The 22,976-nt window shown below is 34.5% G+C and overlaps 1 protein-coding gene across 1 annotated transcript; it reads right to left on the bottom strand.

Moving 5' to 3' along the window:
- Positions 1–8,334: 8,334 nt before the first annotated feature.
- On the bottom strand, positions 8,335–22,475 carry LOC149422726 (pyrimidodiazepine synthase-like). Its single transcript, XM_089633927.1, has 5 exons — positions 22,336–22,475; positions 18,977–19,144; positions 16,978–17,135; positions 9,604–9,849; positions 8,335–9,035 (listed from the first exon to the last, which is right to left on the bottom strand). Exons 1-5 carry the CDS (start codon positions 22,430–22,432, stop codon positions 8,907–8,909), a joined length of 798 nt encoding a protein of 265 aa, XP_089490053.1. The 5' UTR covers positions 22,433–22,475; the 3' UTR covers positions 8,335–8,906.
- Between the last annotated feature and the right edge of the window lie 501 nt (positions 22,476–22,976).

Raw genomic sequence — 22,976 nt, 5'->3', positions numbered from 1 at the left:
ACGAATCTGGGATATAAATGTTGACCATTCGTTTTCAACAAAAATTGTAGAGGGAGGGATATATATTGATAGTAATGTAATATCAGATAAAACAGCTGCTACTATCTGAAAATTATTGGAGAGAGTGTGGAAAATGATTTGTTTAAAAGGGATAGAATTATGTATAATAAGAGCAGTGCCACCTTTGCCATCCAGTCTATCATGTCTTAGACAATGATATCCGGTAATCTTAAATTGATATGAGGGTTTTAACCACGTTTCGGAGATGGCAGCAACTGAAATATTATGTTCATCAAATAACTGTACAAGATCAATTTTGTTGGCGAATAGACTTCTACTATTCCATTGAAGTATTTTGCTCAGTTGCGGATACATCGGGAAGGCTAGAGAGTAAAGATTTCATATAATCGGCAGCGTTGGACGGTACTTTATTGTTATTTGAAAGGATCGTAATTAATAGGGTAATTAAAGTTTGAATAAAAGAAGAATTTTCAATCATGAATTTAGGTAAGATATCGGAAGTGAAACAGTTTTTTCCCATTGGGAGCCTGGGATTTATTATTCCCATTCGGGTTAAGTAAAAGATCATTATGTAGTTTTTTTTATCGAAAGAAGGAATAAATTTTGGATTAGATTTTATCGGTTTGAAAATTGTTTCTTTGTGGGAAGATGATAGAGGGGATTTAGGGAAAGAAAAATGAAAGAGAGAAGCGTTAGAAGTTATCTCTGCAAAAGATTTTTTCGTAGGAGGGAATAATTTAGAAGCCTGAAAGTAGGAAATGTTGTCTGCAGCCATTGACTGTTTGATATTTCTCTGTCTAGATAACTCTGGACAGGCCACACTAACAGCAGTATGGTTGCCCTTACAATTAATACAAATAGGGTTATTCGTTGTATTTTGACACTGTTCAAAGGGATGATCCTCTCCGCAATGGAAGCAACGAGGAGGGGAACGACAAATAGGTTTTGAATGGCCAAAACGGCAACAGTTGAAACATTGGATCGTCGGGAATCTGTATACTTCAACGGGAAGAGCGTTATAATAAATAAATACACGGGATGGTAATGTTTGACCTTCGAAAGTAATAACAACGGATTGGGAAGGTTTCCATATAGTGGTGCCGGTGGAAGTATCCTTGAAATTCAAACGACGTGCTTTTAAAACTTTTGGAGTTAATTGAGAGTCATTAAGAGCGTCTACTATTTCTGTTTCTGATAGATCGGTTGGGATACCTCTTACTCTGCCCATTCTGGTTAAATTAAAAGTAGGTATGAAAGATTTAAATTTATTATTTGAAAGAGAACCTATTTTTTTAACAAAATCATAAGCTAATGTGGCGGATTTAAATTCTATGGATAGTTTGTATCGACCTTCCGGTTTTATTGATCCATTTATAATACCGAGGTTATTGAGTTTTGAGCTAAAAATAAATTTACCAAAATCCAGGAGATGAATTATTTTCCCCTGTTCAGTCCTTTGGACATTAACATTAAATGGAGCTGAATGATGAAATAGAATACATAAGCTCAATGGCTTTTGCTTCTGTAGGAATGGTATCATTATAACTTCCATGAGAGATTGGGGCTTCGTTTGTTTGTGAAAGAGATTTAATTTTAGGAGGTACATTAAGGCAAAGCGGAGGTCGTCGTTTTCGGGAAGGAATGGTTACAGAAGTTTGGGAATCATCAGAATCGTAGACGTCTGCAATATTAGAAATGGACTCAGGGTCCGGAGGTCGATTTTCATCCTCCTCCATTTCAACAAATTAAAAAAAAAATAAACAATAATTATTATTTTAGAAATAATAAATGATAGAAATAATACACGCAACTTCGTCGCAAACCAATAACACAAACAAAAATAATGAATACGAAAAGGTAACAATAAATAAATCTTATCTGTACGCCGCGCCGTCAGCAAGCCTACAAACGCAGAGCACTGGAAGTAAACACGACTGCACACTACCGAGGTTCGGTGACTAATCTACCTAAATATTATTGATCATCTTGACCAATAAGAGGTCATTTTTAGAAGATAAAAACAATATAACTAATCAAGTACAGCAAATTTACTCCATCTCAAGAACTTCGAAAGAACGTTGTGTTCCTAGAATTAATTTGAAGGCATCTCTTTATATGGTTTACAAAAGAATTAAAAGAACCAATTTACAATAAAAAAAAGTGGGTGTGTCAAGCCTACGCAAGACAGAAGTGAAACTTCTAGTTTCAGCTGATGCTTGGCGTGGCGCAGTTCGCTGGTGTCTGAGAGAGAGGAAAGAAGAGAAGAGAGAGAACGTTCGTGAGCGGCTCCCCCACCTCAACAAGGTTTCACTTCAAAAATGCCACAGCCGAGAATCGAACCTCGCTTAACTGATTGAAAGCCAACCACGCTGAGCACCAACTGTAAGCAAAGCCGCATAAATTGATTATATTATGTAGGTTCTGAAAATATGAGAGCTTGTTATGTTTTATAATGTTACCTACATCACACCCAAAATATAATATATTTTTAAAAATAATGTACAATGTACAGAAATAGAATCCCACACAAGATCGCGTAGTGCGCTCTAGCGAACGGATATTTTATCAGAGGGAGATAGTTTTAATTTTTTTTTTCTGTAAATTATTACATATTATCAAAATAAATAAATTAATTAAATAAATGTAATACAATTATCATAATATACGGATTAGATAATAATTTTAATCCAACACAATAACGCAAAGCGCGCTCTAGCGGAGTAATGTTTTATCACAGTGAGATAAGTGTTTTTATTATTTTGCAATATTATTTTCTTTTAAAAAATGTTCTGACCTACTAAAAAATAAGATATTGAATGAAAAAGGCGTTAAAAACAAAAAAATAATGTGCGATGGCCGAGAATCGAACTCGGATCAACTGCTTGGAAGGCAACTATGCTGACCATTACACCACCAACGCCAGTTGTCGGGATGAGCTAAGAAGCATTTATATGTTACTTCAAAACTTTGACTAGATCAAATGAACTTTAATCGGTGGTGGGGGTACCCGCATTTTCGTTTCGGTCATGAGTCGGTTTTACTCCGGTCCTCGAAATTGCATGACGCGCGTAAAGAAGTTTCACTTCAAAAAAAACAAATGTACGAGATCTAGAAATGTTAACGATTATTCTATTTTCACTAACTTAATACATATAGATGAAAAAGGTGTCATATAAAACGGCCATAAGAAGTCGGGTACAGTATAATGCTACGTACACATACGCGAGCTGAACTGCAGAACTGAACCTCAACTTATGGGAAAGGAACGAAGCAACCATAATTGGCGCGAAACGCCGCTTGCAGTTGCTTCGTTTCTTTCCCGCAATTCGTGGCTCGGTTCTTTTATTTTTATTGAATGAATAGTTAATACATATCAACCAACAAGTCCTGCTAAGCCAATTGAATTGACTTGTCAACAGGTGCAAAGTTAAGTTACATATACATTTTGGAAGTAATAATTAACATCTTCTACAGATATATCTACAGATTCAACATTTTTTCATACATATTAAAGTAATTTTTTTTTCGATAGCCAATTTTTCACCATATATTTAACCCTTAAATGCATACTGTTGCAAAACTGCAACATACCGTTCAAACCACCTTTAACTCTTTGGTGTATACTTAATGCATGCCGTTTTAGAATTATCAAGTTCACGGTAATATATTTTATCGAGTGGCATCACCTTTTTTTCTTTTCGCGAATGTCAAATGTCACTTTTTCTTTAACAAAGTGAAGATTCTCGAAAATTGGTTGGAGGTTATAATTACAGTTTTGTTTGGCTGTTATTATTTTGATTTTCTTAGGTAAGTAGATACAATAATACAATACTTATATGTAATAACTCGTATTTTTCCGGTACACTTATTAGTTTTGAGAATTTTTTTTAGGTTTTTTATTTTTTTTTCATACGTAAATTGTTCATATTAATTTTTATTAAATACATGGTGTTGTAAACATCAAAGAATTTGGGAGGAATGCAGATCACGCCAAACTCTGGGAATTGAATAAAAATGCACTTTCTAGATTAAAAAAGTGTGTAGAAATTCATTAAAAAAATAATTAAGGCGCGGAAGAATAAATTGAGGGAGATACAGCCGATCAAAATTTAATAAATTGCACTTCGCGATCTGATATTATCACCATATTCGGACAGTCCGCCGCCATATTTTGTCACGAAAATCAAATTAAAAACTTTTAATAGTTTTGAAATTTCAGTAGTGCCATCCAAAAAATAAAAAGTGTTGCCATATAATAATATCAATGCATGGAAAATTCTAAAAATTAAATATCATTTGCCAGATTGGTAGTTTATTATTTAAAATCTTGTAAATACTTAATTTATGTATATATATAACCTAACCTAACTGTGATTTTCTATAACAAAAAAATGACCCTTTAATAACGCCCACTCGCGTCCCCTTTAGAGTTTTATCCCAGTTTTCAAGTAGTTTGTGGGCTACGCTAGGTTTGTATAGACGGTTTGTGATTTAATACTAATACCTTTTTTCCATGTTATTTCCTGTTACACAAAATTGCCCCTTTAATAACGCCTGCTCGCGTCCCCTTTAGAGTTATATCCCAGTTTTCAAGTAGTTTGTGGGCTACGCTAGGTTTGTATAGACTGGTTTGTGATTTAATTCTAATACATTTTTCCCATGTTCTTCTGCCTACTCTAACCCAAACTAAACACCTAACCTATTTTGTAAAAAAATATTATTATTATATGGCAACACTTTTTTTTTTTGGTTGGCACTACTGAAATTTCAAAAGTAAATAGTTGCTAATTTGATTTTCTTAAGTCATAATTGACAAATAAAACATGGTTCCTATGTATCGCGTACGAAGTTTCAAAACCCTATAACTCAGTTAATAGTGCCGACCCCCACCTAATTCTTTCAGATTCGGATTCCCCAGCCCTAAATTAGTCTAAATCAAGTTCAATTTCGGTTATACTCCCATAAACCGAATATTACCCTCAGATCGCGAAGTGCAATTTTATTAAACTTTGATCGGCTGTATCTCCCTCAATTTATTCTTCCGCGCCTTAATTCTTTTTTTAATGAGTTTCTACACACTTTTCTCATCTAGAAAGTGCATTTTTATTCAATTCCCAGAGTTTGGCGTGATCTGCATTTCACCCAAGAATTTTTTTAAATCAAATATCATAAAAAAATTACAAAAAAATAAAATTCTTTATATTTCCTTGCATATGCATGTAAATATCTACAAAATATATTTTTTTACAGAAAAATAAATAAATCATGCATTTAAGGGTTAAGCTTATTCATAGACTTACATTGCTTTATAGTGTCAGGTAATAAATCAAATATCTTCGGTATGTTGTATTCAAACATTCTCTGTCCGTACTTATTATTAAATTTCGGAACTATTAACCCGTCATTGCGAGTGAATCTAGTGCTGTATTTATGTTCTAATTCCTCTTTATGCTGCGGGGTAAATATATGCTGAATTATAATTTTTTGCCATAGTATAGCCTTAACAGGTAAACTTTTGGCACTCTGAAACAGCAACGGTGTATTATGTATCTGTTTGAAAATATTAGGGACGACTAGTAATTTTACAATTGCGTTTTGTACAACTTGGACTTGTTTCAGATTGGTTATAGTAGTTTTTCCCCTTATTGTTAATCCATATCTTATAATAGATTCTGCCATTGACATATAAATTATTTTAAGTGTTTCAATTGATAGGAAAAAATTGAATGTGTACATTGTGCCAGCAATTGAGTTTTTTACAGTATTTTTAAAATATGTTTGTCCCATTTGAAAAAGCAATCTACTCTAACACCAAGATAGAAATATTCCGTAACTAATTGTAAGCCTTCGCATTCAAAATTAGTTGGGATATTTTTATGGATGTAATTAAAATTATGAGAAATAATATTAGAATTAAATTGAAATTTGGCATTAGGTGATATTATATGCATTACTTTTTTTTATTTATTTTTTTAGCATTTATTAATAGTCCTGCATCGTGTGACCATTTACAAAGTGGATTAAAGTCAATTTGAGATGAGTTCAATTGCAATTATTAAATCTTTATGTGATATGACCAATGCCGTAAAAGAGAAAAGTTTTTTCATTTTAGTTACATAAACTATATACAGTGTAGGTCCCAATATGGAACCTTGTGGAATTCCCGCAGATAATTTTTTTGTTTTACTAAAAGTATTATTTATTTTGGTACATATTTTTCTATCTGTAAGATAATCTTTAAATAAATTTAACACATTTCCTCTTATTCCAATTTTTTGTAGAGTTTCTAGCAGTTTTTTTATAGTTAATTGTGTCAAAAGCTTTAGAGTTATCGATAAATAAAACAGTAACATGTAATTTATTATTTAATTGATTATTTATGTAATTGGAAAAATATTGCAGTAGTTTTTCAGTATTTTTTTTCTTTGGAAGCCATATTGATTTGAATATGATTTTCAATGTAATTATTTAATTTATTTGATTAAAATTTATCGAGATTTTTTTCTAACGCAGGTAGTATACTAATAGGCCTATAATTTCCCAGTTCGATGTGTTTTCCACCTTTAAATATTGGTCTAGTAATGCTACATTAAAATTCTTGAGGAATTTTTGTTTGCCTTATTATCGTATTGATTAAATGAGTAATTATTGGCCCAAGAGTTTTTATATTTCTTTTTAAATCAAACATTCTTAAATTGTCAATACCTGTGCTTTTAGAGTTTTTCATTTTTTTAACAATGTTTTCAATAGCAGTTATAGTGGCTCTTGGTATAAATAAACGGTGGGATAGTTCTTCCAGTACTATATTAGTAGCTTTGTGATTGCATTTATGTAACAAGTTGCTGATGCTATCCGAGAAGTAATTCACAAAATCATCTGACACAGAATCCTCAGTTCTATCTTTTAACATATAACGTGTTATGGTTTCATCACAATCGTTTTTGGGTTTACTACCTAAAATGTTATTTATCTCGTCCCAGGTTTTTTTTGTATCATTAAAACAGTTTTTAAATTTATTATTATAGTAGTTAGTTTTATCTTTATTTATAAGATTATTGACAAGGTTTCGTGATTTTTTTTATTTTGTTTCATATGTTTTGTTTGTTGGTGTACTTTTCCATTTTTTATACAGTTTATCCCTTTTATTTACATGACATAATAATTCACTGCTTACCCATTCATTTATTGCATAAGGTCGTGTTTTCGGTTTTTGCACTATCGTTTTAGAACTAAACGTTGGCTAAAGAAGGAGTTAGCGCAACACGGCATAACAACCCCAAAAACAAATAGCGAAAAAGTTCGATTGTTTACTATACAAACTTGATGTTAAAATAACTACAAGAAAACTTAAAAGAGATGAATACCACCAAAACTAAAAAAGCTATTTATTATAACAACCTCAAAATGATAGAACAAAATTGTATTTACATAACAATTTTCTTTCAATGTAGTTTATTACATAATTACTTCATTCTAATTTTGTATGTATTGTGGTCAATGTCCGCTCCAGGCGCCGAATTGTCAAGGCGCTAAAGCGTTAATAATACCTAACACCTAACAGTCCTAACACATCGCCCTTCAGATTATTTTTCATAAAAACGGCGCTACACAAAAATACAAATCATCTGAATATAATTGATTATAGTGATCACCTACCTAGGAGCCTAGGAGTCTACTGGTTTTGACAAGGGGCGTCAAAATTTAACTGGCGCCAGGCGCTGCGTTGGCTCCGGGCCGGCCCTGATAGTACCTACCTGTATTTGAAATTTATTGAAATCCTCAGCACGGGAGATCCCAGTGAGGATATCATTATATCTATTTGTTACAAAAAAAAGATAATAAAACACTTATTATTATTTATGACAGCACCTATCCTTCGTTACCCTGTTGTTAACTATTGCCAAAACTTGTGCCTTAGATTAGAATCAATAAGGGAGGGTTAAATTATTTCAGGAAAGTAAATCTATCTATCAATAGATAGGTAATATTTATACTGGATTGGGAAAATCAACATCTTCCTACATTCTTTCACTTTTTCAAAAACATGCTAAAGATGTTGGGCACATTCGGCACACTGCATTATCTTCTTTCAACAAAAACTCCTTTCCAAAAGTCTTTATTTTGGAGAAAAAATTATTTTTTTCCTTTCTTCGATCACATCTTGCATACTAATACTTTATTTAGGTAAGTATTAGTACACATACGAAGTATAGAAACTTTTTATAAATGTGTAAATATTATAATAATTATGCATAATACAAAGAAAAAAAAAACATTGGTCGATTATATTTTTAGTATATTTAGTTAATCCATTTTATATACAATTAAAAATATCAGTACTTAAAAAAGCAAGTGTGTCAAATAAAGTTTAAGTACGCCCGGGTTAGTTCACAACACCAACTCATCTGCGACAATTTCAGAGCGACGGTACCACGGGCCGCTCCCGGCTGCCCAGCAGAAAAGTTTTACAACGGACTGCGTCGTAATCCGTTACCTTACTTTTGGACTTTACTTTTCTGTACTGTTCAGCACTGTCGCTCCGAAGTGGACGTGTAATAGCCGCTATTGGGTTTGTTTTCAATTTCAATTACGTAAGTGCAATTTTTCAGTGAATATGTAATTCATTGAAAACAGAAAATTAAATAATCAATGATTCTATACATAATATTTTGAATAAAAAATCTAGATTTTTCAATGAATTTATGATAATATCAAGAAGTCTATACAGGGTGTCCGGGGGTAAAGTGTGCTAACTTCGGGGGGTGATTCTACATAAAAAAGATACAAAACTTTTTTCGAAATTAAAGTATTGTAGTATAAATGCACTTAGGTTTGACAAGTAAGAAAATATATATCAAAATAAGTAGTATTTCATAAATCTCATTTTACTTTTCAAGCATATCGTAGTCAGGTTGACCGTTGATTTTGGATTGTAAGTATTGGACATGGGTGTCCAAGTCTAGGAAGTGTGGGATCACTGCGGGGTCCTGCTTCATGACCTCAATCCAGGCCAGCTGAAATAAAGATAAATAGCTAAACATCGAACGGAAAGGAATTTTCTATAATCATTTTCTATTAGAACTTCCTGAAATCGTCTTCTACACCATTTTTTTCTTTTAAAATATACAGAACATACAATAATAATGTATTTATTAATATTAGCTTGTGCACATGCCCATGTAATGTTGAGTACCTCATACAAGATACACTAAAATGTCCCACCACATCACAAAATGTATTTGTGGCACCTCTTTGTATTACTACAAATGAGGTGGTGAGGTGGTTGGTGTATTTGCATAAATTTCGTGTATGGGTCACTTTTGTATTGGCACTACATCATTACATTTCGTGTAATGTGACATTTTTGTATAAGAGCTATGCATAGGAATGCATGCGAGCAATATGATGAAATAGGCCAAGCTCATATATAGAGTGTGCGTCTAGTATAATAGGAATATCATTATGAATGAGAATATTGAAGGTTAGATATATCTTTATGCAATTTTAGGTTAGGTTGTAAATATGAGATATAAAACCTACACAATTAAGCGTAAATTATGTATTAATTGGTAATTTACTTACAAGTACACTGAATTTTGACTCGTCTATGTTGAAACGTGTTTCGCCTAGTTTGGGCAGTACACCGAAGCGTTCAAACCACGGCCAGATCATGTAGTCCACAATCCCGGGAGCCGCTCCGCCCAAGAACTTGCCCCCGCGCTTGGTTAGCTCCCTCTGCAGGGCCTCCAGACCCCGGTAGAACTGGGAGATCACGGCCTCGTTCACTTCATCCTTCAGCATCAGGGCTTTGTGGAACACAACTGTCAACTGGAAAATTAGATTTTTTATACATTCTATTTTCTTATTTAATGAACGCCCATAGGGCTTTTACAAATATAATACATGTCGAAAATTTACAAACATTATGCAGAAATAAATTAGTACATACATATAATATATATCACTACAATATATGCTTATATTTTTACAAACATAATACAGAAACATATCAGTTATTTTTGCTTTTTTGTAGGACGGAGAGATTTTAAATATATCGAAAAGGTCTGTATATGTATTGGCAGTTGGGTGAAATGGCACTAGTGGGGAATAATATGGATAGTTAGTGCAATGGTTGTCACAGTGGAAAGGATGGTGGAGTCAAGTAGATTCAAAAGGGACACAAATATCTCTTGGAATATTAATTGATTTTGCCCATGGTGTTTTTCCAAAACTCATACCTAACTAACTAATCATCATTCAATTTCCCTGCAGTGGTAGGTAGAGAGGATAAAACGCCACATACATCTGTCTTGCTGTACACTCCTTGCATTCACATTCATACATCGCCATGAGGCGATGAACTCTTCTGAGTAGAACGAGTAACTCTTGAAGAGTACTCTTGAAGAGTATGAACTCTTCTGTTCTCATACCAACTCTTTACATGATATGAAATAAGGAATTTATTTACTTGATGATAAATATTCTTCTTATAAATCTTTCTATATCGATACTCTCTACATATCCAAACCCTCTTTGTTTCCCTTTCTCAATTGAGTTCATGGTATAATGTAGTCAATTCAAGTAGGCAATAAAAATATAAGTGAGTTGTTTATTACCATTGAGAGCCCCCGCAGATGAGTGGAGACAGTTGCGTTGCAACTTTACAGGCGTAAAAATCCACTACGGTGGGGAGTTGCTATAGAGGTGCGCACACAAAAGACTTTTTAGTGGCGGCTGCTGCAACTTTCTCCCCAGCTAAACGATTATATTATTTCTTATTATAGTCTTTGGAGACTATACGAATTAAAATTTTATACATACTAGTATATTTCCTCCAAGTACTTACTACCCATATTTGTTATTTTAGTGTTTTTGTACATATTTGTATTACAAAATAGTTGCTGCAAATAAAGTCTCCCGTGTACGCACTCAATTTGAAGACGACAACTGCGACAAAATAGTTGCCGCAAGTAAGGTCTCTCGTTAAGGTCTCTTACGGTGACAAGGGGTGAGGTAAGCATCAAAGTGCTGGTGACACGAGGGTGTCCACAGGGAGGGGTCTTATCACCCTTGCTGTGGAGCCTGGTGGTGGACAACCTCATCCGGAAACTCAACAACAGGGGCCTATATACGCAAGGGTATGCGGATGACATTGCAACCATAATAAGGTGTTGGGATGCAGACACAACCCGAGGCCTTATACAGTCAACACTGGCAACAGTGGAAGAATGGTGTGAAGAAACAGGACTGTCAGTCAACCCAGACAAGACAGAACTAGTAATCTTTACGCGTAAAAGGAAACTAGAAGGATGGAGCAATCCAACCTTCTATGGAAAGGAATTAGAACCCTCTGACACGGTTAAGTACCTCGGAGTCATCATAGATGCCAAACTGAGCTGGAAAAACCAGGTGGAAACTGTAGGCAGAAAGGCCTGTGCTCTGATGTGGGCAACTAGGCGAATCTGCGGCAGAACGTGGGGTCTCAAACCTAAAATGATGCAATGGCTTTACACAGCCGTTGTAAAACCAAGGATCATGCACGCAGCCCTGGTCTGGTGGAGGAGAACAACACTGAAAACAGTGATGGTCACACTCAATCACATACAGGGACTTGCATGCAGAAGCATCACAGGAGCCATGAGAACCACTCCAATACTAGCCATGGGAGTGCTGCTGAACCTACCCCCACTAAACATAGAAATAGAGGGGGCGGCGATGGCGGCAGCCTACAGGTTACATTGCAATGGCCAATGGAGAGGAGAGTTGCCCAGAAACAGTCACACGGAGATAGGAATAAGACTGAGGGCAATTAGTCCGACGGCTGGGATGAAGCAGGACGGCAAACAAGCCGAATACTTCTTCGGACAGCTGTTTAAAGTGACGTACCCCACAAGGGAGGAATGGGACACGGTCCCAGGTCCAAACTCCAAACAGGAACTAATCTGGTTCACAGACGGGTCCAAGATGGAGGAAGGAACAGGGGCCGGGGTCTGTCTACAGGGATCTAAGAGGGAACTCAGTATACCTCTAGGAATGCACTGCACTGTGTTTCAAGCTGAGATGAAAGCCATCTTAGTCTGCGCACAGGAGAATATGAGTATCGGGTACAGAAATAAGAACATAAACATATGTTCTGATAGCCAGGCGGCCTTAATGGCACTGGAAAGTAACCGATGCGACTCCAGACTGGTGATGGAATGCAGGACTATCCTAATAGAACTGGCGACCATCAATAAAGTAACCCTGCTCTGGGTACCAGGACATAAAGGTATTGAGGGCAACGAGCGGGCTGACGAACTAGCAAGGAAAGGGGCGAAAGCACCACTTGTGGGATCTGAGCCGGCCGTAGGAGTAGCAGCTTGCCACACCAAACTACATATCAAGAGGTGGGTCAAATCCCAACACTGGAAGGAATGGAAGAAGGCACCCGGAATGAGGCAATCTAAAGTACTCATAAACGGACCGGACCCTAACCGAACCAGGCAACTACTCGATATGGACAGAAACTCACTGAGGGAACTGGTAGGACTATTAACGGGACACTGCCATCTCAGGAGACACATGCAACTGTTGGGAGTGGAAAACACCAACATCTGTAGGAAATGTGAAGAGGAGGAAGAGACTCCAATTCACCTATGGTGCCAATGCCCCGCTCTGCTGGGAATAAGGCTCAGATACCTGGGAAGACACAGTGTGGAACCAGAAGACATCGCCACATATCCAATGACAGCCCTGGTGAACTTCATAAAAGGGACCGGGTTACTGGCAAGGGAATGAGGTAAAATGGGAGATAGTACAATGGGCCTATGGCCTAAGTGCTCGCGGGGAACGTAAGTAAACCGCCTCCGACTATAAAAAAAAATAAAAAAAAAAAAAAAAAGGTCTCTCGTTTGCGGGAACCCTTACTCGTAATACCAAACCCCACTTTAAATATATTAATGAGTAGTTGATTCATCCACAGGTAAAAACATAATAAAGAATAATGAAGAATACTAGAAATGTCTTGCAGATTTCAAAGGAAACCAACGTCACCATTGACTTAGTCTCTGTCTCTCTTACACTTTTCTGAGATTGTATATCGTTATCACATGAAACACAGTTCTGCAGGTGAAATTTCACAGTTCTGCAGGTCAGACTTTTGGATCACAAAACACGTCCACATCACATTTCTTGTGTTCTATGGGTAGAAATCTTTCCGAAAGAAGCGTATGCAAGTCATTTTTCAATATGCTATAAATTCATAACTCTTTAAATATGTCACTTTTACTATATATGCCGACGTCGACGGAAAGACTTACGACAGAATGTTAAATGCAGAAAAAATAAATATTGGATGGGACAGATGCAGGGTATTTGACAATTTAAATATCATGAGATGTTTTAAATGTAATGGGTTCAACCACAAGGCTATAGATTGCAGAAACCTAAAATCTTGTCCAAAATGCGCAAAAAATCATGACGTAAAAGATTGCACGGATGAGGATATTCAGTGCATCAATTGTATAATGACAAGTCAAAGAATAGGACTGAAACTAAATTGTAGTCATTCAGCCATGAGTAAGGAATGCCCAATTTATAAAAGAAAACTAGAAGCAAAAATGAGCAGAATTTCTTTTTTATAAACAGTTACGAGAAAGATGAAATTATATACTTGAACATACAAAGCATCATAGCTCATTACGAAGAGGTCAAAATACTTTTAGAAGAGAAGAAACCTTTTATGCTTATGATGAGTGAAACACATGTGACTGAAGATATCCAAGATAGTGAAATTACATTTGATCATTATAATACCATCCGTTGTGACTCGCATAGCAGACATACAGGAGGAGTGATGATTCTCTTAAGTAATAAAGTTCCATATGAAGTGATATCAATTCACCAACACGAAAAACATTGTTGGATTTTAGCCATCAGCATTAAATCAGGAATCAAAAAAGGTGTATATACTGTTATTTATAGATCACCAAACACAAGTAAATGCGACTTCTTAACATATTTTCAAAGATGGAGCATGGAAAATTTGCAAGATGAAAATATTAACATTATAGTTGGAGATTTCAATATAAATGTTAAAGCAAATGCAGACATTTACACAAAAAAACTGAAATCTATTATTCAAACTGCAGGTATGAAACAATTAATTAAAGATTTCATACGAATTACTAATACCTCTAAAACATTGATTGATCTGGTAATCTCAAATAAATTTAACCTATGTGTTAATGTATTAGATAAGCCTAAAATTACTGACCATAATATGATTCAAATTCTAATAAATGACAGAGAAAACTACAACTCCAGTAAAAAAACACAAGTAATAACATTTAAAAATTACAGAAGATACAATAAGGAACTCTTCATTCAGACCTTAGAGACTATTGATTGGAATGAAATACATCAAATGGAATATAACAAAAAAGCTGACCAGATGATATTAAACATTAAAAAATCCATTGATGAAGTAGTTCCAGAACAGAAGTTACGCAAAGGAAACAATAATAAATGGTTCACAAAAGAACTACGCACAATGCAGCACGATAGAGATACATTTTACAAGAGAGCACGCCTTACTAATAGTACTTATGGATTGGAATAACTACAAAAAATTGAGAAATAAATACTCTAAAGACATAAAAAGAACGCATAATGAGTACATAAAAAATAAAATAAACTCGGAAGAAGGGGATCCCAAAAAAATTTGGAATATCATTAAAGAATTAGTACATGGAGATAACAAAAACGACATAAAAATAGTAAACTTCCCAGAAGATATAAACGAAGAAAACATAGCTAATAGCTTTAATAAATATTTCATAGAAAGCATCACTCAAATTAACAAATTAATACCTAACATTGTTTTCAACCCCACAAATGATAATAACAACTCAAACAAAGAATTATCGGTCTTCAGAAAAATAACTGCAGAATATTTATTTAACATTCTAAACAAAATTAAATCAAAAAATAGTTCCGATGGATTAACTATTAGTTTAATAAAAGATGCTTTTCCAGTAATTGGATCTACTCTATTAAATATTATTAATCAGACATTTGAAGAGGGAAAATTTCCACAGTCATGGAAACTATCTACTATTATACCGGTCCCAAAGATTAAAAATACCAGAAAATGTGAAGAATTTTGACCAATAAACACCTTACCGAAATATGAACAGATACTTGAAGTGATAATAAAAGAACAAATATTGCAATACTTAGATGAACACAATATTTTATACCAAGAACAATCGGGATTCAGATGTAAAAATTCTTGTGAAACAGCGTTAAATGTAATTGTTGAAGAGTGGAAAGAAGGAATGAATAATAATAAATTTATCTTAGCAATATTCTTGGATTTTCAAAGGGCATTCGAAACTATAGATCGAGAAATATTGATAAGAAAGCTTAAAGAAATTGGTTTCTCAACTGTAGCCATAAAATTAATAAAAGAGTATTTAAAAGACCGAATACAGGTAACAAAAATTAATAATAAATTTTAAAAACCAATGGAAAATAAATTAGGAGTACCACAGGGATCAGTCCTTGGACCTCTACTATTCATACTCTATATTAATGATATGGTGAAAATATTTTCAAAATGCAAAGTACGACTATTTGCCGATGATACACTAATATATAATATATATAATATATATAATGGTTATTAGTATATCAGTTAAATTTAAATTTTTGAAATTTAGCTGGTTATTAGTATATTATTTGTGTTCCTAGATCTGTTATTATTTTTTATTTATTATTTACAATTTTGTATTTTTTGTAAATTTCTCAGGCCACGGGTACAGAACCCTTAGTTTCTTGTTTTAATATTTTTTATTATTATTATAATTTTAAGTGAAAATCTGTTATTGGATTTTATCTTTATTATTTAGTTTATTCTTATATATGTAAATAATCTGTTGATTTTCCCAAATAAAAAAAAAAAAAAAAAAAAAAAAAAATATATATAATCGGAGAAAACTATGAAGAACTAATAAATATTTTAAATAATGAACTAGATAATGTATCAAGATGGCTAAAAATAAATAAGCTTAAATTAAATACAAAAAAAACAAAATGTATGGTGATTGGTTATAAGAAGACATCCAGTGAAAGCAAAATCAAAATTGATGGTGAAATTATTGAAAATGTTACCGATATAAAATACTTAGGAGTTGTAATAGATTCCAAACTCAACTTTAACAAACATGCTGAATATACCCAAAAGAAAATTGGAAAAAAGATATCTTTTTTGGGAAGAATTCGCAAAAAACTGAAAAAACTGCAATCACCATTTATAACTCCATTATTGCTCCACATTTTATTTACTGCTCAACTATCCTTTTTCTGTGTAACGACCGAGAACAAAATAAATTTCAAATCCTCCAAAATAGGGCAATGAGAATAATACTCAGACGAAATAGATATTCAAAAGTAAATAAAATGTTAAACGAACTAAATTGGCTAACGGTGAAACAGATGTTGACCTTGAACACGATGATATTTGTACACAAAATAGTAAACAACCTGCTACCGAAATATTTTTCAAATAAAATTGTATAGAACAAGGACATACACAAACATAAAACTAGGACGTGCAATGAAATCAGGCTACCAAAAAAGGACAAGGCGAATACACAGAACAGTATATTCTATAAAGGGATGAAATACTATAACGCGCTGCCGGAAAACCTAAAGACTGCCCCAATTGAAAAATTCAAGATGTTGTGTAGAAACCATATAAAACAAGAAAAAACATAGAATATTAAAATGTAAAAATTAATTAGTCATTTGTAAACTTTAATGTACAAATTACTAAAATAAAATTAATAAATAAAAATTTATTATTTAAAAAAAAAAATTAAAAAAAAACTATTACAACTAGTCTCAATCTTGTAATTTCTAGATGCTTTTTGGAAAGAATCATCTTGCTCTATTATTTCAAGGGCTTTTATTTACCGCTCTAAAGTTTTCCACAATCAGCTTGTCCTGAGCCTTCCTCAGGGGATCCGAGGAGACCAGCTTCGGGAGAGGGTACTTGTCCTCCAGATATTCCGCAGTAATCAGACTCTCGTAAATGACAACATTTTCTTCAATTTCAAGAGATGGCACCTTTCCTAGAATCGCAATATTGAACAATAATTAAATGCTCAGAAATCAATCACATGAAAATCATCGCAAAATAATAATAATTTGAGGTATTTCATAAAATCCTAAATTACTTTTAGTATCAACAAATTAATGTGCAAATACATATTTTTGTGTCACAATAAATTTATGACAAAAATGTTGATTTTAAAATCAACAGACAGGATAGCTAAACTATTCTTTCCAAAGCCATCAACAGATAGCAATGATCTATTTTATAAACACCTAAATAAAGCGAATCAAAACATTGTACCAAGTTGTAGCTACCGATATACATGTTTAGTGATTAGATATGAATAGCCAGGAACTTCTCTTCCACATTTTCTTTCCCTCTCTTCTCCCTTCAGCTTCACAACACACCCCAATTGGCGATGCCATAGTCTCAATGGCTACGCAGAGTTGGGACTCTTGTACAGTACTTTAAAATTAAGCGACGCATGTTACTAAAATAGAGGTTATAAGTGCATATTCAGCAACATTGCTCTATGTCAAGGCTGCCCAACCCCAGGCCCGCGGGCCATAATGTGGCCCGCGAACAAATTATAAGTGGCCCGCGTGAACCATTTTCAAAAAACCCGCCAATCCGCCAATTTGAAAAAGTGTCGCGGGCCCGCGGTAAAACAAACAATGCCGCTTGCGCACGGTCACCAGTGTTGCCAACGAAGGCGATTTATCGCTATTTGCTAATCAGCGACGAAAAAATCTAACCTGTTGAACTTACTTTTTAAACAAAAATACACACCGGTTTTGATATAGTATTTTTTGCGTCCGAAATGGAATCTTGTAGCCACCCCCCCCCCCCATGGAATTCGAAAAATTGTTGTGGGGAATCACATATGATGTTTTTGGGTGCGCGGAATTTTTTTCTCAACGAAGTTCCGTAACAACCCCCCCCCCCCCCCCCCCCATGGATTTCAAATATTTAAATATTTGGTGGGGAGCACTCATTTTGTGAGTAATTATGTTTTATAGAAATTCTCTAACAACCCCTCCCCCCCATGGAAATAGGAACCGTCAGGTATTCAGTGGCCCGCCAGTGATTCAAAATCGTCAATTTGGCCCAACTGTTAAAAAGGTTGGGCAGCCTTGCTCTATGTTATACTATGTATTTAATTATTTATGCCCTTTGTAGGAGCTTTCACATTGGACCATTAAAAATTATAGATACTATACTGCTTCAGTAACAATGGTTTGTATTTATTTAGTGATATATTGAAGATGTCCATTGACTTAATTAACTCATTGAATAATTATTTCTCTCCATTGTTTTTGGGCAATGCAAGAATTTCTGCACTGAAATAAATCCTGACTCTTAGAGTGTATTATGTAATGGAATCTGAAATCTTATCGACGCAAGCAATTTTAGACTATCAAATACATCATTTTATCTGTTATCATAAAATATATTATCCATTTCAATATTATGTAACTAAGCAGAAACAAGTAACATTTATCATTAGTTTGCCAAGTGAAGTAATAAACAAAAAAATATATGCTTCAAGTTTCTAATACATTGTATTTATAATGTTATCAAGGCGAAAATCAAAGCGGAAAATTGCTCCTATGATGTGTAATGTGTTTAGCTTATCTGTAATCATCCATGTCTGCAGTACCGATAACATAATATTATCAAATTATTATTATTATTAGTTGCAATTGCAAAGTTTGTACATGACATAGGTATAAAGTATAATAAGTGTTAATTAATTTGTTTTTTCACAGTCCTCACTAGGGTTTCCTGTTCTTAGGTGACATAAATACAATCTGTACCAAATTCAGATCAGAACTTTAGATTGGAAGTAATATTCACCTAGAGGGCTTTTAGTGGTCAGCCATTCGGGTTTTTCCATGAGGTCGATGTTGACTACTTCATAGTCCACCTTCTTGGCGTTCAGCACCAGGATGGTTCTCTGGGCGAACGGACAGAACCTCATGCTGTATACGCGCAGTTTCCCGGTGAAGGGTGGCACCACCGATCCTAATAAAAAACCATTAGTCATGATATAGATCTTACATTTTAATGTGGGTACATAAACAAAATCATATCAAGTTAATATAATCTAGTACTAAATTAATTAAAATCTAGATTTATCTTTCAGATAAATTATTTATTTATTGAACTAATGGTTCCACTTCATGTGGTCTAATATAATAATAATAATAATAATAATAAAAACGTTTATTTGACAATAATTTTTTACATGTTTGCATATAGTTTGTACACATACATTTAGATGATTATATTGTCAAAAGGGCAACTGCTCAGCTGTACATTCCGGATTTCTCCGGGAATGTAGCTGGTTTTCAGCAGTGCCTTTAATATAATGTGTTATAAATCGATAAATACAAATTTCTTTAAAATAAAATAAAATATAAATTCAGGATTAAATTTACATAAAATACATAGATAAAAATAAAAAAAAATAATAATCACAAGTAGGTGTCCCTTTCATTTTAAATTCAATCAATTATGATGTTGTGCGGTTGACTGTGCTGTCAGCAACCATTCGCTGCAGAGCTTCTTAAAGCACTGCAACGATGTTGTTGTTCGAATAGGCAGTGGTATTTTATTCCAAAGTTTTGACGATGAGTAGCTAAAACTACCCTCAAAAACAGCAGTTTTATGTTTGGGGAGAACAAGTAAATGGTCTCTTTGGCGTGTACTATGTGCATGTGAGTCACGGGACCACTGCAGTCTGTCAAACAGATAGGAAGGAACCTTTGAATTCATCAAGTTGAACAGTTGACACATTTGATGTAACTTCCTTCTGTTCGACATATTCAGTATTCGATGCCGATAGAGGTAAGGCGAGATATGCTCGCGTCTCGGGACATTATAGCAATATCGGACACATGCATTTTGGACTCGTTGTACTTGTTTTTGGGTTTTTTTCAATAAAGATGGACCGTAAACTGAGTCTCCATAGTCCAATATTGAGAGAACAAGACTATCAGTAATAATCTTGCGTAGTTTCACTGATATGTTATCTCTTATATTGTACAATAGACGAAGCCTCGAGTAGCACCACTGTGACCTGTTTTTAACATGTTCATCATACCTCAATCTACCGTCCACCATTATTCCAAGGTTGCGCGCAGCATCAACAAAGGGAACGGTGGTTTCATGTATTTTTACAACATGTCCTCCATTTTTTACGCATGATATTTTTTGCTTAGTTCCCATTAATAAAGCAACAGTTTTTTGAGGATTGAGAAGTAACGCGTGCTCCTTTGCCCAACTGCAAACTCTACGTAGGTCACCATTTACCATATCCACTGCCACATGAGTTTTACTTACGTCAAACGATAAATATAGTTGTGTGTCATCAGCATACATGTGCGAACCACAGTGTTCAATAGATTGCATCATGTCAGCGGTATATATAGCAAAAAGCAATGGCCCTAGTATCGATCCCTGGGGTACCCCTCTTGTTATTATAATGTCAGATGAATATTTTAGAGTCCCATATAAAAACTTTAAATTTTCATTTACACTTTGCTTATTTCTAATATTTACAGGTTAGATATATTTTTTATTTCACTGAGAACTAAGTTATACATTTGAATTATTGGCTTATACAGTAAATGATTATATATTTTTGATTATTTTACAAGCAATAATTATTAGCCTGAAACACTCATCCACATTGAAAAATCTCCTGATAAAAGATACATGACGCCAACGGGACGTCATGTATCTTCCCGTTGGCGTCATGTATCTTTTATCAGGAGATTTTTCAATGTGGATGAGTGTTTCAGGCTAATAATTATTGCTTGTAAAATAATTGTTACCCTTTGTGCTATGCATAAAAAATCTTGTCTTAAAACATTAGTTTACCAAAAAAAAAAAAAAAAATTTATATATTTTTGATTTGTTCATTCTTTTGACTATAATATTTTCTTTCTGTCTTGTATGGTACGTGGAAGTCATTATTGTGATTAGTTTGTCTAGTAGATAAAAATTAAAGCATTATAGAAGATCACTAATTATATCAAATTGATTTATTTTTATTACACTTAAAAATGTCTCATTTTTTCTATTCTGGATTATTTTGAGTTTTTTAAGCTAAGCTTAAACTCACATCGACCATGATTCTGGACACTGTAATGCTGTCCGAAACATTGGCCAAAGAAGGAGGTAGCGCAAAGCGCAACATGATACCCCGAAACATTGGCCAAAGAAGGAGGTAGCGCAAAGCGCAACATGATACCCCGAAACATTGGCCAAAGAAGGAGGTAGGGCAAAGCGCAACATGATACCCCGAAACATTGGCCAAAGAAGGAGGTAGGGCAAAGCGCAACATGATACCCCGAAACATTGGCCAAAGAAGGAGGTAGGGCAAAGCGCAACATGATACCCCGAAACATTGGCCAAAGAAGGAGGTAGCGCAAAGCGCAACATGATACCCCGAAACATTGGCCAAAGAAGGAGGTAGCGCAAAGCGCAACATGATACCCCGAAACATTGGCCAAAGAAGGAGGTAGGGCAAAGCGCAACATGATACCCCGAAACATTGGCCAAAGAAGGAGGTAGGGCAAAGCGCAACATGATACCCCGAAACATTGGCCAAAGAAGGAGGTAGGGCAAAGCGCAACATGATACCCCGAAACATTGGCCAAAGAAGGAGGTAGCGCAAAGCGCAACATGATACCCCGAAACATTGGCCAAAGAAGGAGGTAGGGCAAAGCGCAACATGATACCCCGAAACATTGGCCAAAGAAGGAGGTAGGGCAAAGCGCAACATGATACCCCGAAACATTGGCCAAAGAAGGAGGTAGGGCAAAGCGCAACATGATACCCCGAAACATTGGCCAAAGAAGGAGGTAGGGCAAAGCGCAACATGATACCCCAAAAATAAATCACTATAAGTTGTGAATTTGCATATTTACACATAGTTTAAAAACTCAGCCATCTGTCATCTTTTGGAGTGCTCTGTGGAGGGTCTTTTGCACGTCTTTTGAAAGAAAAGGAAGGAGAGGAAGGTAGTTAAAATATTATTTCCTAAACCAATATGTACCTACATAGATATGTACTGAACATAACAATTTTCCATTTATCACAACAGTTTTCAACTGTCAAATCTGACAACTCAACTGTCAAAAACTGTCCCATAGTTAATGAATCGTGTTATTTTTTGTAAATAAGAATTAAATTATAAGAATATTTACCTTTTCCTAAATGTTTGGTACTCATCTTGACAGTTTGTAATGCACTGGATATAAAAGACCGAACTGGCAAGCGAGTAAAACAAGACAAATATCTCATCAGTTGGTGAATTAAAATTGAATTCCACCAATTCAATATTCAAGGTTGTGATCTGTGTCGTAAATTATCTTTCTATCTAATCTGTGTCTGTGGTCACTGTGATGGGAGCAGGGTTGCCAATGCATATATTCTTTAATATCCACAATAAATGTTCAAATTCTCCACAAAATCCCCTCAATTTCCTTTACTTTCAAAATGGGTTAAATTCTATTGATATTACCATTTATTTTTATTATCTGGTTTTGTCTTTCGTTCGGGGTTTAAAAATAGATCAAAAAATGAAGAGATGTTATCAAAGTTATTGTACATTCTCATAATTATCGTAAATATGTTGGCAAACTTCATAAATTTAAAAAAAAATATTTTTGGATCAAGAAGTGCCTAGAATTCCAGAGTTTTCCCCACAAAAAGTTTCTCCCCGCAAAATTCCCATTTCAGTAAAAATATTAAAAATTCCCCAAGAATTGGCAACCCTGAGTTGATGGTAGAGTGAGAGGGGTATGCCCCGTTCTGACAGAGCGATTTTAGTTGAACGACTTTTATT

The sequence above is a fragment of the Hesperophylax consimilis genome, chromosome 7, assembly GCF_061612785.1.
Source record: "Hesperophylax consimilis isolate HC1 chromosome 7, BYU_Hcon_1.0, whole genome shotgun sequence".
In the NCBI taxonomy this organism is placed as follows: domain Eukaryota; kingdom Metazoa; phylum Arthropoda; class Insecta; order Trichoptera; family Limnephilidae; genus Hesperophylax; species Hesperophylax consimilis.
This window is presented reverse-complemented; position numbering and strand designations above follow the sequence as displayed.

What these genes read in the sequence shown, in the direction of transcription:
- LOC149422726 (XM_089633927.1), bottom strand. Translation starts at nt 22,432, where the DNA reads ATGAGATATTTGTCTTGTTTTACTCGCTTGCCAGTTCGGTCTTTTATA. An exon ending in TTGTGGAAAACTTTAGAGCG is followed by an intron (nt 9,850 to 16,977) that starts GTAAATAAAAGC and finishes CTAATTTTCCAG; the next exon opens with TTGACAGTTGTGTTCCACAA. An exon ending in AGTCAAAATTCAGTGTACTT is followed by an intron (nt 9,036 to 9,603) that starts GTAAGTAAATTA and finishes TCTTTATTTCAG; the next exon opens with CTGGCCTGGATTGAGGTCAT.